General features: G+C 36.4%; 4 protein-coding genes across 9 annotated transcripts in view; 2 read left to right on the top strand and 2 right to left on the bottom strand.

The window, feature by feature from the left end:
• Positions 1 to 1,702, top strand: part of LOC109104815 (intermediate conductance calcium-activated potassium channel protein 4-like) — a 27,537-nt gene extending 25,835 nt beyond the window's left edge. Inside the window, exon 9 of the mRNA XM_019118110.2 lies at positions 28 to 1,702. Coding sequence (XP_018973655.1) covers positions 28 to 31 — 4 coding nt within the window. The 3' untranslated portion in view covers positions 32 to 1,702. The remainder of the gene's footprint in view (positions 1 to 27) is intronic.
• Positions 1,565 to 5,979, bottom strand: LOC109104813. 5 transcript variants are annotated; one of them, XM_019118102.2, is made up of 3 exons: positions 5,869 to 5,979; positions 5,402 to 5,517; positions 1,565 to 4,353 (listed from the first exon to the last, which is right to left on the bottom strand). In XM_019118102.2, the coding sequence occupies exon 3, from the start codon at positions 4,138 to 4,140 to the stop codon at positions 3,085 to 3,087; it is 1,056 nt and encodes a 351-aa protein (XP_018973647.2). In that variant the 5' UTR covers positions 4,141 to 4,353; positions 5,402 to 5,517; positions 5,869 to 5,979; the 3' UTR covers positions 1,565 to 3,084. The 5 variants fall into 5 exon arrangements, with proteins under 5 accessions (XP_018973647.2, XP_018973654.2, XP_018973650.2 ...); XM_019118109.2 differs by having other exon boundaries at positions 5,941 to 5,979; XM_019118105.2 differs by having other exon boundaries at positions 5,406 to 5,517; positions 5,869 to 5,906.
• On the top strand, positions 4,990 to 17,775 carry LOC109084516 (urokinase plasminogen activator surface receptor-like). The gene is made up of 5 exons (XM_042772470.1): positions 4,990 to 5,478; positions 15,044 to 15,151; positions 15,236 to 15,382; positions 15,471 to 15,584; positions 15,741 to 17,775. Exons 2-5 carry the CDS (start codon positions 15,130 to 15,132, stop codon positions 15,947 to 15,949), a joined length of 492 nt encoding a protein of 163 aa, XP_042628404.1. The 5' UTR covers positions 4,990 to 5,478; positions 15,044 to 15,129; the 3' UTR covers positions 15,950 to 17,775.
• Positions 6,585 to 11,973, bottom strand: LOC109084475 (protein SMG9-like). Of its 2 annotated transcripts, XM_042772466.1 has the most exons (14): positions 11,828 to 11,973; positions 11,427 to 11,579; positions 10,791 to 10,862; positions 10,451 to 10,679; positions 9,457 to 9,554; positions 9,233 to 9,345; positions 9,015 to 9,126; positions 8,843 to 8,938; positions 8,512 to 8,597; positions 8,158 to 8,267; positions 7,902 to 8,009; positions 7,686 to 7,811; positions 7,223 to 7,364; positions 6,585 to 7,062 (listed from the first exon to the last, which is right to left on the bottom strand). In XM_042772466.1, exons 2-14 carry the CDS (start codon positions 11,568 to 11,570, stop codon positions 6,984 to 6,986), a joined length of 1,515 nt encoding a protein of 504 aa, XP_042628400.1. In that variant the 5' UTR covers positions 11,571 to 11,579; positions 11,828 to 11,973; the 3' UTR covers positions 6,585 to 6,983. The 2 variants fall into 2 exon arrangements, with proteins under 2 accessions (XP_042628400.1, XP_042628401.1); XM_042772467.1 differs by having other exon boundaries at positions 8,158 to 8,264; positions 11,427 to 11,958.

Raw genomic sequence — 17,775 nt, 5'->3', positions numbered from 1 at the left:
ATGAAGTCTGGCTCTATCTCTACACAGGTGACCTGTGACATCTCTTTTGAAGGCTATGTAGTCTTCATCTTCTGAGTTTTCTTCAATCAAGCCTCATGAACTGATGGAGGGACTTTACGGTGAACAAAGAGATTAAGAGCAGCAACAACACAGCAGACAGTTTAATTTTAAACGGACGTTCTGTCATGTGTATTTATGAACATTTCCTCAGATGCTACAAACATGAACTTGGAAAAAGGTTACTTTTGGTTACTTTAAACTTTTGACTCCTGATTCAGAGTTTCAGTTCATGATAGATACCGAGACTATGAGGTTCTGGTGTTACACAAAGGAACAAATTTAGATTTCTTCCAAAACAATCGCACAGGCCTCAGTTTGATTTATATCAGTGTGAAAGTCACAGAAGGAATGTGAAACTTTTAAAAAAAATTATTGTTCCTGTTTTTGCCTGATACTGGGTAGGTTAGTCAATATCAAACTGAAGAAAACATCTGAAGTTCAGATGTTCATCTCAGAATTGGGAAGTATGAATCGTGCAGCATGATAATAACTTTATGATGCTAATTTGATACACTGTTTCCCAGTTACATTTAAATGTGTGTACAACCTGGTCACTACACACTTATGAAGGTCTCCATAAACTTTTCCAAAGGTAAGTCAGATAAATTGTAGTTAGGTGTCAAGGGTAAGCCAGACTTCCTCACAGACTATTGCCCTTGTACACTGATATTTTTTGAAACGACCCTAAATCAAGCTGAACCACCTGCACCCACAGCACCCCAATAAAAAAATCTGTGAATGACTTGAATTTCCATCAGCCCCTTAACCTGACAGGGCATCTGTTGAATGACGGCATGTGGTGGCTCTAATTACACCATGAAAAGGTTTTGCGTATTATGGTCTTCAGAATACTGGTGTAACGGAAAAAAATCTTTATTGCTGAAGCCTGTATTTAAGTTCATTAAGACAGAGTCTATCATTCCTCTCTGGTATCTCCTCCTGGTGGACAAAAGTGCGTTGCATGTTTGGCCATCATTCTGGTTAAGACTGTGCTTGTCCTTTATTGTTTGGGATGAATAATTTTAAAAAGAGACTCAATACCTAGATGTGTATGCAGTATAATGATTATATGAGGGCAATGGGAATAAGAAAAGAGGTCAGGTCTGTTGTCTGTAGTTCTTTTATAAACAAGAACTTCATCTTAGTTTTACTGCTGTTTTTGTGTATTTGAAACTGCTGGTATGAGGAAGCATATGAATGGCACCAGACTCATTATTTGACCATTAACTGTTGCTACTTATTGAGGAACTAAAAAAAAAAACAAAGTGAAGCAAACCAGAACATTTTTAGTGCTTTAGAATCAAGATAAGTTGATCAGGAATTCAGTTTTGCATGTTGTATTGTGAAATATACATAAAATGGCAGGAGAAAATGACAGAAAAACGTTTACAGCATTATTTTTGCACATTTTCTCATGTTAACACAACTTTGTGTTTTCCCAACTATATGATGATGATGATGAGAAAACTATAAAAAAACAAACATAGAAACACATCTCTGAGTATTTATGTACATTTTCTTTTTATTAAAAATGGGTTAGAGTGAATCATTGCCTTGTGACACAAAACCCTTATAAAAATGAAAAAAAAAAAACAATCGTGTTTTTCTTTGGTCATTAATAAATGAGAGCTTGCTTAAAATACTCCAAGTAAGCATTCTTTCAGTAGTCGCATCCATGTTATGATGGAGAACAACAATCTCCATTTATACAAATTATAAAGATAAATTATATCAATGCTCACATCACATTTCACTGAAACAAAACTTATCTATGGGGTAAAAATATTTGTGCTATTAAGAAATATTAAGAAAGAAAGAAAAATCAGATCATATCACTACTGACCACATAATACAAACACTGTACAAAGATCAATTAGGGCAGATGATTGGCCCAGATTATTAAAAAAGTGAGTTTTCAATCTTATGCGTGATTCATTTACACAAATAATTTAAACAGAGACAGATTGTGAGTTTTTTCGAGTGCATTTTGAAAGATTTGAGTTTTTAAGCATGTGCCACAACAGTGCAGATGGCCTTGTAAACATCTGCCCACAGCTACAGTCAAAAGCCACCTTGCATTTCTTCTTCGCACACTGCCTGCCATTTCTATGCTTCCGTTTATGCCAGGTCAATTTATGCGCCCCTTCAAATGTATTTCCACACCGTGCACAAACAAATCGGACTGACTCTGCATGCTGAACCTGGTGTCTCAGCAAATGCAGCTGCCTTTGGAACGACCTTCCGCACTGACATCTGTACAACCTTGACCCGCGGTGTAAGTAGCGATGGCGCACCCTCAGCGATGGTTGTCTCGAGACGGCACCGCAGTGACGGCAGGAGAAGATGGTCTTTGAGCGCCAACTCTGCTTGAGTCGCTTCTGCAGAGCCAAATCCCTGCTTTGGTTCACAAACATGGCCACTATTTGTAAGGGAGCCTTAACCTGGGCAGGAGAGATCTGTGGCTGGTTGTTCCCAATAAGAGTGCTGACCAGGGTAGGACAAGTGACCGAGGTCATCAGTGGGATGTTTACAGGTAGGGGTCTAATATTAGCCAGAGGTGTTTGTCTCAGAACAGGCCTGTTGGCTGATACTAGCCCGGGTGCAAACACGTTCACAGTGGGTGAGAAGGATACAACTACTTGAGTTGGAAGAGGTGGATTGGAAGGGGTAGGGATACGAAGAGTCATCCTGGCTGGATTTGGGATCAAGGGGCGCACTACCGAAGATAAATGGACAGGAACTTTCGGGCGAGGGACACAAGTACGCGGAGGGAAATGGGGCCTGACAAGAGTTTGCGGCACTGCCACAACTTGTGGAACCAAATCAGTCACCTTAGCAGGAATCACAGGAGTTCCCTGAAGCAATTGGTGCAACGTTAAAGCTTCGCCTGATCCCAAGGTGGTCACCACAGGTGTAGGATCAGGGGCTGTGGAAACTTTGTTCACTGTCTGAGTTATTTTGATAATTTTAATGGTGTTTTGATTGGTGTACAAAGCAGGGGCAGAAGGTCTTACTTGACTGCTGCTATCGGATAAAGGAACGACAGGTAACTGGGTTCGGGGTGGCTGGCAAGTTTATGCTGCCTGTTGGTCTTCTCAAACAGACATGATTTTTGAAACCGTCCTGTCTAGGGAAAACATTGTGGCAGTATGCACAGATATACCCAGCTGAGGGGTGTTTTTCGGTCATGTGTTTTAGCAGCAACACTTCATTCTCACATACCATGCTGCACAGGCAACAAGCAAACCTCAGTTTGTTCTTGCAATCATCCATATGCTTCTCCAGATTAGCGAATTTGCCATAGCAGCAAAATGGAGAATCGGACTGAAACCCAAATTTCTCTGCAATGTCAACTGACTCTAGGTTCCTATTTGCAGGTCTTTTCCTGTCGGGGGTCTGCTTCTTCCGTCTCTTTTTCTTTCGGTGACGGCTGTAGGAGCTGCTTCTTGAATCACTGTCATCAGGATCTGAGCTCAACTCCACATCCGGGATGTATGCCGTGTCACCAGGGGGTAGTGAGTCAGGATTTACCTCGTCGTCAGTGTCGGTACTTCCGTCATCCTCCGTCAGTCCAATTTCCTCTTCTGCAGCCACCTCATAAGCTGCAGTTTCTCCGAGCCCATCCTCAATGTCATTCTCTTCCTTCAGTCTAAAGCTTAGATGCTCTTGCTCTGACTGACTCAAGAGGCATGAGGAAAAGCTGAAGGTGGCGTTTTGTTTATCAATAATAGGCAATCTTTCGGTTTCTGTTTTGATTTGTGAGGCCTGATTTGTGGAGTTCGCATCATTGTTGATGCGTTTCTGGGTGGCACTGCAAGTGTCATTCGTAGCAACTTGCTCTGAGACACAATATGAATGATCCCACAAGGTTGTTTTTCTCATATCAGTGTATTTTATGGCCTCTTTGATGCTGATTTCATCGGTCTCTTCCATTTTAACCACAGGTTTTACCTCCATTGTGTCTTTCTGATGCTTTTCCATATGTCCATTCAGATGCCACGTGCACCTAAAGAGAGCACCACAGATTCCACACTCAAATCTTTGCTTTGGGTGGGCATTTTTGTGTAACGCCAGTGACATTACACGTCCAAACTTTGTCCGACACAGGTGGCAATACACCTCGGCTGTGTGCGTCTTAAAGTGCTCTATCAATTTATTCAGGAAGGGGATGTTGTCTCCACAAACAGCACTCGGATCCTTCCTCGCTGTTAAGTGCCAGTGGCACTATGCAGGCATCCTCATCACTAGAGTCTTCTGAGAATCCATGTAGAGGTGTAGAGATGATGTAATAACCTTAAAAACAAAGAAAATAATCTTGTGAAATCTGGTAGCTTATTCAGTGTACATAAAGAGCAGAAAACAGGGAGGACATGATGTCATGCTTTCACTTTATCTCAAATTGTCTGAGTTAATACATGTATATTACTTTCCAAATTTGGGGTCAGTAAGATTTTGTTTTTTCTTTCATATTTTTAAAAGGTTGCTTATCCTCACCAAGAGTGCTTTTGTTTTTATCAAAAATACAATAAGAACCATAATATTTTAAAATATTAATACAATTTAAAATAAATATTTTAAATTTTTAATATATTTTAACATGTAATTTATTCTTCTAATGATGAAGCAGAATTTTTAGCAGTCTTTACTCCAGTCTTCAGTGTCACATGATCCTTCAGAAATCATTCTAATGTGCAAATTTTAGAATTATTTATTATCGCTGTTTAAAAAAAAAATGTGCTGCTTAATATTTTTGTGGAAACCATGATTTTTTTCATGATTCATTGGTAAATAGAAAGCTTAGAAAATAGCAATAGAAGTCTTTTGTAACGATGTGTGTTAATGTCATTTTTGGCCATTTTAATGCAATTTAATGTATTTTAAAAGCATTAAATAAATAAAATCGTACTGACCCTAAAATTTTTAATGATATATATTCACCAATATTTGTACTTCTTGTCAACTCGTTTCCTAATGAAAATGATACATATATTACCACAGTAACCCAGTTTTCATGATAGTCTCACTGGAGCAACAGGTCTAAACATTTAGCTTAAGGGCACATTGACAAGATTGCAACCATATTTTTGACTGTGCATTCCACCAAAAATATTAGAATAGATCCCTAAACATATATAAATAATACCACTACCCCAAAAAAAGAACTATTCTAAAATGACTTTAGAACAAGGCATGTAAATACAAGGCCTATTTTGCATGTTTTATTGCTCATGCGCATGACTAAGATGGTCAACAGATGAAAGTCATTTCAATGTAAGTTCACTGAAAGAGATGAGTCTTGAGATGTGTTTTCACATGTAGGGGAATTCATTGCACCACTTACATACTGTTGAGTAGAAGTGTCACCACCTTGCTGCAGCTGTATTCTGGCACCTGCAACACGCTGAACCTCCTCAAATGGTAAGATTTCCATGACTACTCTTGTGCAGCTACTTTAGGCTGAAACAGTAAGAAAAAACTATAGGTAACCAACACACAAAAAGGCGTGACATATTACAGTCTAAATACGCATTACATATACACATGCACTGCCGTACTTTGTGCAACTTACAGCATCTCAATGTCATACAATACAATATAAAATCAGTATGAATCTTGTTCCAGGAACTTTAGAGGGTGTGGTCTGTGTTTGTGCAGTTAGAGGTTTTTCAGTGTTTTTCTGTCAAAGCATAACAGTGACGTTATGTCAGGTACGGTGGCTATCACACTTTATTAAATAATTAATCAAATCTCTTAACCTGTATAAGCAACCTGTCATTTCAAAGGGCAAGATACAAGTTAGTGCCAGACCTTTCATTGTAGCATTTTTCTAACACCTTTTATGGTATGTAAGAGGAGTTGAAAACGAAAAGTCTTCCTTACAAACGCGTATACTTCCAATATAATGATTTCATTAATAATCCCCCAAACATGCACCCACCCCCTACCCCATCTCTAATTGGTCCAACGAATCCATCTCCTAAATTCGTCCGGACAGCAAGTCTACGCATACGCATATGTATATATATATATATATATATATATATATATATATATATATATATATATATATATATATATATATATTATGGCTTTCTCGTTACAGGTGTCTTTTATTAGTCTAGAATATATTCATCGATGCTATGTTGCTGAAACAGATTTAATAAATAATAGATTTATATAAACAAACAAATAATCATAAATTATTTCAAATAGTTTTCACATATCTTACATTTCAGTGTACAGTGAATCCTGTAATTATAATATCACGGTAATAATATTGATTATGAGTTAGCTATTTTCCAAAATAGTATGGACAAATTGAATAATAGAATATTGATGGATGTCTGATAAGATAAAATTGAACCACCTAGCAAATAAGGATTAAATAAATAAAAAAATTCATGAAACATATATATATATATATATATATATATATAAATATATAGATAGATAGATAGATAGATATAGATATAGTCATGCTGTAATTGCACCTAAGTTAAAACGTATATCTGAAAAGCAATGTGTGCTGTCAAACAATTTTATTTACATCAGCTGAAAAACATATGAAACATATGAAAACCAAAGGCTTCTGCACATTTTTACTGTATAAAGAAAATGTTTACATCACTGAATCTTTGCATATTATCATTTGCAACAACAAAATGAGTTTATCACATGACTGGATGGACCCTGGCAGGCACCTGCTAATTTTCATAGAACCACCTCATGCACAACTCCCAAAGCGCAAAGCACTCCGCTGCTGTGATCCAGACCTCACAGAAGAAGATGGTTAAACCTCATTCAGCGCTACTGCATTTCTGTGGGCCAGTCTTCTGTTTGAGAACTGTATCCTGTCTGAAATCATGAGCAGGAGCCCAGTCCTCTTTAATAATAAACTCACAGTTATTGTGAGACCATCATGACTATGACAGTAGTCGGCTATATTCAGAGAGCGCAGATGATTTCTTCACACCATCCCAAATTCTAGCCGCATAGTGAAACCTGTAAAAACACACACAGTCAACCATTATCTTAAAACGTACATATATAAATAGAAATAATGTTGTTTAACACTTTCCTAATTGAAATATTTCTTTCAAACTGATGAAAAAAGGGTACATAAAGGAAGAACAGAGGCATTATGTGTCAGGGTGTGCCTTACCAGTTTTTCTCAGTGAGAATTGTGTGAGAGAGCTGACTGCGGGACATAGCCAGGATCTGACTGCGGAATTTAGAAACCAGTGAAGAAAAGCTGGGATGACCTCTGAACCCAGGCAGCAGAGAGAAAAGAGGGGAACCTGAACCTGATGCACAAAAGATACAGACCTCAGTTAGAAGATTCATCAAAAACAATGGAGAATCATGGAAAAGTCCATTATAATTCTCGTCATATTTGCATGAGCTCTCTGACAATATGAGCTATAAAATAATAAAACAAAAATTAAACAAACAATTGATAAACATTATCAAAAACTTAATAAACAGCAGTATTGAACTAAATATTTTCATTAAAAAAATATATAGAAATGCCTCGAGACTTTCAGCAACACATTTAGTTATGACTCACTTTTTTTAACTAGTTCCTTGAAATAATGCTACAGTTCTAAAATGAACTATAATCTGACCTGCTCTTGTCAAAGCATCTTCCCCATCATTCTCCATCATAGGCAAGAGGAAAAGATTGACTTCCGTCTCCAAGTAATCTCGATTCAGTCCCGGGAATACGTTACAATCCAGCATGGATAATGTCCCTACAGAAGAAAGCAAAACAAGTCGATCAGTTAAACACCAAATCGCATCGGGTTTAAGAACATGTTTACTGTCATGTCAAGTGGACTGACCTTTATATTTTAGGTGGGAATGGGCCATGAGCTTGTCAGTTGCCATATGCATCTTCTTCAGGTTTCGTGGACAGAACTCCTCCCTCCTCGCTTTGTTCTGCAAGAACACTATGAACATAGAAAGAAAACAAATGCATTAAAGCCTTACACAAAACTAAATCTGTGAGCGTTTGCCAGCAGTTTCATACATCATGATAGCTCATTATAGCTCAGTAATTGATTCAGGAATAATAATGACCATTAATAGTTTCCTGACCTATGTGAGGATAATACTCAGAGCCATCATCTGCCCCTGAGGAGCTGGTGCTGTCATGACTGGCAGATGGAGTCGAGGGTTTCAGCATCTCAGCACTCTGCAGAAACCTGCTTATAGACACAGCTGTTCGTTTTATGCCACACAGAGCCTCTAGCTTCCTACATTCTGACCATGACTATCTGTAATGTCTAAGATAATTCATCATTAACTATGACAACTGAAGTTAAAGTATGTAATATAAATACACATTACCATTAAAAAGTTTGGGGTCAGTAATACGATGTGTACAAAATGAATAATTCTTGTGCACCAAAACAGCATATTAAAATGCAATTAAATATATAAATGATATACCTATACAAGTTGATATCAGTGAACCAGTCCTGAATCACAATCACAACATGACACACGGTAAAGAGGAAGGCAGTGATCTGCAGAGACTAAACCAAACAGTTGGAAATAGGAAAAAAGAACAGGGGAGAATTTCAGTTTACAGAAAATGTATTTTGAAGAAGAATTACTTGTATATTGCAAATAAGCTATAGAAGACTATTTGTTATAGTCTGTGACATAATTATGGCATATAGTAATTATTAATACATAATATTATGTTATATTAATACACAACATTTTTGGAAAAATAGTACATGGCATAAAGTGTTGTGTGTCATTGCCTTGAACTCACCTGCATCTCCACATACGTGTGTGGAAGGTTGTATTCCGGCGGAAGCTTGCGGTCATTGTTAATGAGATGATCCAAAATAGAGGGGCTTAAAATTGGCTGGAGATGAAAATGACTATTAGTTTATCATGAGAAACAGAAAACAGCACTGTTCCAAACGACCCTACAGTCTGACCTGCGTGTCCAGAAAGATGACCCTCTCCTGAGTGATGTAGAAATCGATTCCACTGCTCTGATTCCCAGCTCTCTCCTTGATCTCCTGCGTCTGAGCTCTGAATACATATGCCCTGTTTAACAGAGAGTCACTGGGTGAAATGCAATAGTAATGAAGTGGAAAGGCAAACAAATTGGTGGTAACAAACACAAAATTTAGGATGCTGATGATGGACTAACCTCTGGTCCTCCTCAGGGCTGTTTGCAGACAGGAGAGACATGATTGTGGACTTCCCTGTGCCTTGTAGCCCAATAACTCCCACTACTAACATATCCGTCTGGTCTCGCAAGTACTGAGACATAATAAACACACATTCAGCATATATTCACCTGACTGTTATGCACTTATAAAGTGCAACAAATTCGAAACCTAACATTATCAACAGAAAAACATGTGCCCTCACCTCCATAGCGCTGTCACACCAATTCATTTGGTCATCCACCATCTTAATGCTATGCTTCATCTTCTCAGGGGGGAGGAGTTTAGTCTGGCCAATCACAGCTGAAAATCAAAAAGTAAAATACACATAATAAGAGTTTAAAGGAACTGTTCACACAAAAACAAACATTTACTGAAAATGTACTCGCTCTCAGGACATCCAAGATGTAGATGAGTTCATTTCTTCATTGGAACAGATTTGGAGAAATTTAGCATTGCATCACTTGCTCAACAATGGAACCTCTGAAGTGAATGGGTGCCGTCAGAATGAGAGTTCAGACAGCTGATAAAAACATCACAATAATTTACTCCAGGCCATTGATTAATGACTTGTAAAGCAAAAAGCTTTGTTTTTAAAAAACAAACAAATCCATCATTAAGGTTTTTTTAACATTAGTGAAAATGTCCATCCTGTTGACCTACATCAAAATCCACAGACATGTTTACCGTTTTGGATTATTTTCATTTGCAAACAGTACTTGATATGTGCACATTTCTCTCCTGATTCAGATGAGACAACTTCTTCACTTTAGAAAGCAATATTATGGATAAAGGACGAACCAGTAGCAATGGTTTTAAGTTAAAAATGTCCTAATGATGGATTTGTTGAATAAACACATGCAGCTTTTCGCTTCATGAGACATTAACTGATGGACTGGAGTTGTGATGATTTCTTGTGGATTACGGTGATATTTTTATTTGCTGTCTGAACTCTCATTCTGACGGCACCCATTCACTACAGAGGAAACATTTGGAAGAATGTGATGTAATTTTAAATTTCTGCAAAACCTATCTGCTCCATCTACATCTTTGATGACCTGAGGGTGATTACATTTTTTAGCAAATTTTCATTTTTGACAACAATTCCTTTTAAGTTTAAGTGTGTAAAACGTTGCATTGCAACTAGAAATGTAATCATAAAGATAAGTTTAGGAGTAAAACATGAGAAAATAACTGACGATCCACAGCTCCTCCGGATGCAGCTGAGCCCATGCCTCGGTTCTGGATCTGATACACAGGTTGTGTCGGCCGCTGGCCTTCCCGCTCCAGTTTGGCAGTTCCTGCACCTGAGACAGAAGGAGCCACTTCAGGTGTGTTCCCAGGTTTCGCCCCTTCATCTCTGGTTTTAATGAGCATGATTGGCTTTTCCAAAGATTGGGCTCCACTTGCTGGAGCACTTGATTTGCACTGAAACCAAATAAAGACAGTATTATATATTCTATATACAAACCAAAGCAAGTATAAAACGTTCACTTGAATTGTTTGCCTGTGTAGAATGAACACAAATTATACACTTACTCGCTCTCCAGGAGGTTTAGCAAGAATAATGGGAGTCTTCTGTAGAAGAGGTGTAGGTTCCTCACTTCCATCCTAAGAATACATGATAATGATATAATACAGCTCAGCATTTCATTCACTCAAGCAGGGGATTTCAAACTGGGGTCCAGGGTCTCAGTGCTAGGGGGTCCAGGGAAAAATGTAAAATAAATGCAATAAATGTAAAAATAAAGAAATAAAAATATTAAAATAAATACATGAATTAATTTAAATTAAATAAAAAATTTTATTAAATTCAATAATTCGAAAATATATTAAAATAAATAAAAAGAGTGAACAAACAAACAAATATCTAACAGTACAGTAATAAAAAGTAAATCGAAAAAATGCCACAGAAGCAAATCTTTTAATATTTTCATGGATTAGAAAGGAAATGTTATATTTTAAAAATATTTATAACAGTACGAGTCTTTATAAATAAAAAACATATACTGTTGCTTTTAAGTTTTAGGATGGGGGTCCCTCGCACAAAGATTATATTTGGCATCTAAAACACAGAAAATCTCTGCACTGAAGCATTATATGTTGAGGTCATTCATAAACCATGTCTTAAATGCTGTTTAGGTGGGCAGCGCATGTTTGGACACACAATCTCACCCTGCGCTCGCGGGGAACATACTCTCGATCCCGACTGGGTCCGGAGAGGTTTTGACCCGGTGGTCCTGGCTCTCGGTCTCGCCGTCGCCGCCTCCTCCTTCCCGGACCGTACAAACCGGGCTGACTGTGACCGGACTCCGACATGCCTGCTTGCTAGACACCACCACTAAGCGCTGGACGTCTTACTATAATAGATAATCTATTCTTGCGACACTTTCAGAGCAGTTTCTTAATGCTCAAAACGAATATTTACCATGCTAACGTTTTACAGTGTTTAATAAAGCAGTAGCATTACATATAAAACACTTCACGACTAATAGCTGACTGTATTTGGACTGTCGACAGCCAACTTACAAATTAATTAATAAGCAGTCTTAGTTTAAACAGCAATATCGAGTTACATGATGTTACTATGTAGCAAAAGAGCTAATTAATCTTCTTTTTGTAATGTAGTATTTAAAGAGATGTGACGTCCGCGTCAACAGGTAACGTTACCAGACTGTTGTGAACGAAACGGTACGAACCCGAAAATAGGCCGATGAGGAAACGCAATGTCGTTTTTTTGGTTCCGATGGTTTTGGTTCGCTTTGGCAGTCAAGCTACATAAAAAATATAGTTGTTTTACTATATAAATGTAATAGAATTATATATATATAGTATTAGTTATTATTAGCTGCATTCTATTTGTTAAGTGAGCAACCAGATTCTGTCGTGCATGTATCTGCTTCAGTTGGTTTAATCGGAACAAAACACGTAGTAAAAAGTTAAAATAATGTTAGAATGTCAGTAGAATTGCCATTAATTTTGTAAGAAGCCTCTTTTGGCCAGTTATTGGCCAGTTATTTGATTACGTGAATGAACTTTTACCATGGAGGCCCTAAACCGAATGAATATAACAATAGGAAAATAAAATAATTAATTTTTAACTTTATTGGTATTCATTTCAACTTCATTTTTAATCCTTAAAACCTATTTATTTATTTATGCAGCAAAGCTCTCTACCGCTGGCAAGCTGTAACTAACTCATACAATATATATATATATATATATATATATATATATATATATATATATATATATATATATATCATATACATATATATATATATATATATACATATATACATATATATACATATATATACATATATATATATATATATATATATATATATATATATTATATATATATATATATATATATATACATATATATATATATATATATATATATATATATATAGTATATATATATATATATATATATATTTTTTTTTTTTTTTTTAATTATGATTGTATTTTAATATTTAAAACTTTTTTTAACACAATCATGATTAAAACTTTAATTTTCATGATTCCATGACCATCTTATTTTTAGAGTAAAGATAAAATAAAAACATATTGTGACAGTAGAAAGCTTTAAGTAGTCTATGATATATTGAAAGTCACAGCAGCTGTCACTCAAGCATCATTCCATGAAGAATTTGTTTTTTAAAAAGTCAGCGTCACAGAAAAAGGCAAAAATAGGTAAAAACTAAACATGTAAACATGGCATTTGCATTGTTATGAAAATGTATGAGTATAGTCAGGGACAGACTGGGAGTGAAAACTGGCCCTGGATTTTCTCCCAAATATGGATGGGTTAAATGCAGAGCACGAATTCTGAGTATGGGTCACCATACTTGGCTGTATGTCACGTCACTTTTTTCACTTTACTATAAATAATACCATTACAAACATTACAAACCATCAACTTTTAACCATTAAAACCATTAAATAATGGTTTCCTGAAGTGTGTTTTGGGACATATTGCATTAGGATTTAGTAACTTTAACAACAAGACTCGAAACAAGTGCAACTCTGGCGTCCCCGTTGTTTGTGCGTAGTGGTGTGATAGCGATTTAAATTAGATTTCCAAACAATCCAAACATATAAGTATCCCCTTGAACTTGTTTAATAATCTCTTAACCATCTTGACTGGAAAATGTTTTTTCATGGTCAGTTTTTAATTTATTATTTAGCGAATGTTTACAGAGTTCACGTACCACTGCGCTGAAATTAATACAGGGAGCGGCTGGAAACCAGCGACCTCTCCTGGTTGGAGATAGTACTACCATTATAAACTGAATTCAATCTTTACTTGACTTAGACATTTCAGATATTTTAAAATTGATCATCCGAGTCTAAAAAGATCCAGCGTGCCGTACTAAAAGACATTGCGGGCCATATACGGCAGTTTCGGTTTCTTATACGCAAAAATAGATTTGTGGCTGTCAACGTCACTTTATCTGACACTTTTACTTTGATGATGGACAAAGTCCTTTTAAGAAGGGTATTCTATAGTCTTTGTGATGGATCAGCCGATGGCCGTTGGATGGACAGCCGTTTTGGACTTCTCCAGACTGTCCAGATGGCCAGTCCGCCACTATAGTATAGGATTACTAGCCATTTGTGATAGGCCTATGTGTGGCACATTTCATGTATTTATGTAAATGACAATAATTAAAAAAACAAAACAAAAAAAAAACAAAAAAAACTTTTGTTTCTGATATATACACAAACACACACACAGTGGGTACGGAAAAGAATCACCCACCTTTAAAATAATCAGGATATGCCCAGCTCTATGCCTTAATGTAGGAATGCTGTTATTAAGATGATAAGCTGTACTGGATTTCTGCCACACATATCATATGGTGTTGAGGCCAAATGATGCAGTTTGGGATAATGCGTATGCGTTTTGGCAACACTCAGTTGTGACTGCATGTGGCCTTTCTTGAGGAGTGGCTTTTTTCTTGCAACCCTCGCATACAAGCCACATTTGTGGAGAATTTGCGCTATAGTTGTCACATGAACACAATCACAAAACACTCTTTGTCATAAATTCCTGCAGCTGCTTCAGAGTTGCTGTAAGCCTCTTGGTCACCTCTCTGACAGTTTCCTCCTGACTCTTTCATCCAGTTTGGAGAGACGTCCTGATCCATGAAGGGTCTGTGTTGTACCAAATACCTTCCACTTCTTTATGAATTACCATCAAGCAATATAATGTGCACTATATTTGCACATTAATATTTACAAAGATTAAAAAATGTTAATTGTTAGTTGTTAGTTTATGATACTACATTAACTGATGTTAACAAATTGAACATATAGCTTTTACAAAAAGTTTTGTTATTCTTCTTTGAGGTTAAGTTTAGACGGGATGTTGTCTTTGGATTCTGCTTAACAAATCTACTTTCTGGATGAAAATGTGCCTTGCTGCAGTGCAAAACAGACTTGTGAAAATGCATATATAAGAGCTTGTTCTGAGGAGCTGCTGTCCTTCAGTTAGTCCAGCTATGGCACTGCACATTATTCTGCTTCTCACCACAGTTTTTTTCTCCAAAGGTATTTAGTGCAGGGTTATTTTAGTATCACTGACATAATATTATAGTTTTTGTTAATATTTTGAATTGGTTTTTACATTTTCTGTTTTTTATTTTTTTTAGATTTTATTTTAAATGTGTGTAGTATTTGTTTCTAAATGTTAAGACATAAGATGCAAACTGCTTTCCTGTTCAAGATTGGAGCTGACACCAATGAATACTTATCCATGTATTATACCTTATTTTTTTCAGCACTGACACTGAAGTGTTATGGATGTTCACCAGATTCAGCTGGAGCATGCACACAAACTCTGACCTGTCCATCTCGTTGTGGCTACATGACCACAAACGTATTCGTAGGTAAGAAATAAGACGATCATGAAAAAATGTGCAAAACTTGTTAGTGTTTTGTTACTAAACTGCTTTTCATTTTGGTCTTTGTAGATGGCAAAAAAGTGGGCAGCAGCACTACAAAGACTTGCGCAGATAATGCTTCATGTGTAACTGGGAGCATGAATTCTGGACAAAGCAAAGTGACCCTCAACTCCCAATGCTGTACTACAGATTACTGCAACAATGTAAATGCACCAGGTGAGGTTTGAGCTTGAGGTTTTGACATTTTATAGATATAGATTTATAGATATGTATTTTATGCCATGCCTACATATAACCTAAACAGATTTGCCACAAAAGCCACTTAACGGGAAGAAATGTTTCAGCTGCAATGCCACTACAGACTGCACACGTACGTTGGCTTGTGAGGGTGATGAGACTCAGTGCTTTATTACAACAGGTGAACCTTTTATTAGTAGTAGTAGTAGTAGTAGTAATAGTAGTAATAAATCTATGTGTTTTGTGTTTAAATCTATGCATAGACAGAATGTCAGTATTTAGCGGTTTTTATTTAGGACTTTAAACTTCCGTTTTGTTTTTTGTTTTTGTCTCTCAGCTGAGGTTGATGGTAAGAATGTGACCACAAAAGGATGTTCAAGCAGGTTGCTCTGTGGGAACGGAACACTGGCACTGGGATTACCTGTACAGCCCTATGGCTTTGGTGCTTACATGAAATGTTGTGAGGGAAACCTGTGTAACGGTGCTCAGAGCTTGAGAGTTTATTTCCTGATGCTGGTACCACTTCTCTCTCTATTTGTCTTCTGATATTTTATCTAATGTAATGACATCTAGGCCTATACATTTTTTACATTTAGTTTAAGTGTGTGGCCAGTGTACATGTTTTTGGAAGCTGACTGATTGAATGAGCCTCAGGTGATCCACATCAATGTTAAAATAAAAGAAAATAAAAAATCCATCTCAATGGCCCTTTTCGCAGACTGTGAGAGGCATTTCCACAGTTTATAACATCGTAAATCTAGCAAAGTTTATATATTATTTAGAAAAAATTATTGTACATTTATAAGACTATATTTTGTGTTATATCTGAGTAAATGCTAAAATGTGAAAAGGGTCTATTAAGGAGATGGAGACCTCTGGTGGTGGTGGAGGGGACTGTAGTAGATGTGGAATACTTTTAAAGATGCTTTCCTTACTCTCCAGACTGTTCAAAATGATCTTGTTTTCCATTTGAGCATCTTTTTGTATATATCTATGTCAACTGACTATCCTCATGTAAACGGTTTCATAGCACGACCATTAACACTATAGCTGCCATTATATTACAATACAAGGGTTAACCAGGACTCTCAGCCAACTTATAGTTTTTTTTTGTTGTTGTTGTTTTTTTATACATACAACAAACAACATCACAACATCCATTCATGACAAAACAAAAAACAACAACAGAAATCCTCTATATAATCCAGTACTTTAGAAAAAGAACACTGACACCAGCTCGGCTCCATCAATTTGTGCCGCTGTACATTAATGAGACATAAACTTGGCTTAACCATATAATCAGTTTGTAGTAATGAGGATAAAACAAAGTTTACATGTGTCCGTAGATTGTTAACAGAACAGGACACTCCCCAAACATATGAAGAAAACTACCTGCTGATGCAGTATTACAGAAATGGCAGTTGTAATTTGGTTGTAGTTTCATTTTAAATCTTTTGCAAGGAATTATTATACATGCTCTAAGAATAACTTTGAAATATATAAGACGATGAGCCAAGTTTTTAGAGGTTAAACTGAGGTAAGACCACACTTTCTCCAAAGTCGACAGATAAATTAAAGTCAGATAATTCCAGACTCCAAACAGATTTGTCAGAGAAAGGTATTGTAATGCGATCAACAATTCCACCACACGCCAAGATGGTCGACCAGAATATGGCGCAATCCAATACCGCACAGAAATAAAAATGTAATTAAATAAAAGTAGCACAAAAATAAAGGAACGACAAACAACTTTGAACAAGAACCAAAACAGACTGCACATTACCGAGAATATAGCCTAGGTCTGCCTAAAAATTAAAAAAAAAAAAAAAAAAAAAACTGTAAAATGTTTTGATGCTTGACCTTTCCACTCCAACGCAAACCATGTCCCCAAAAAGCCCACACTATCAAGAACTAGTAATCAAACCTTCTCTCCATTAACTCCAAGAAAAGATTTCAAAGCTTATCAGTCACTAGACAAGTTTGCAGGATAGAAGATCATAGCAGAAACTTAAGTGTCCATGTCCACCTTGTTATTCTCCTCTAGCCAACCTATAGTTTCACGTAAAATCTGGGTTAAAATAAAATGTTATAAAAACATTTTAAATGGGTAATATCATAGAAAAAGTTATTTATTGATTTGAAATGAATTCAGAAACTAAAAGTGGCCATTTCCATAAGAAAATGTGACATTAAAAAGGTAAGGAAAAAACAACAACAACAACAACAACAACTGTGTCCTGACAGTAAAAAATATCAGTAGAGAGACTGAAGAAGCTTATGGATTTGTTTGACCTTTACCAACATTGATCCTTGTAGCCATACAAGTAAACTGCTATGATTGTAGCATTATTTGATAAAGAAAGGTTTCAATG

Source organism: Cyprinus carpio, chromosome A16 (assembly GCF_018340385.1).
Source record: "Cyprinus carpio isolate SPL01 chromosome A16, ASM1834038v1, whole genome shotgun sequence".
Classification (NCBI taxonomy): Eukaryota; Metazoa; Chordata; class Actinopteri; order Cypriniformes; family Cyprinidae; genus Cyprinus; species Cyprinus carpio.
Note: the sequence above shows the minus strand (reverse complement) of the source record. Positions and strands in the feature narration are given on the sequence as shown.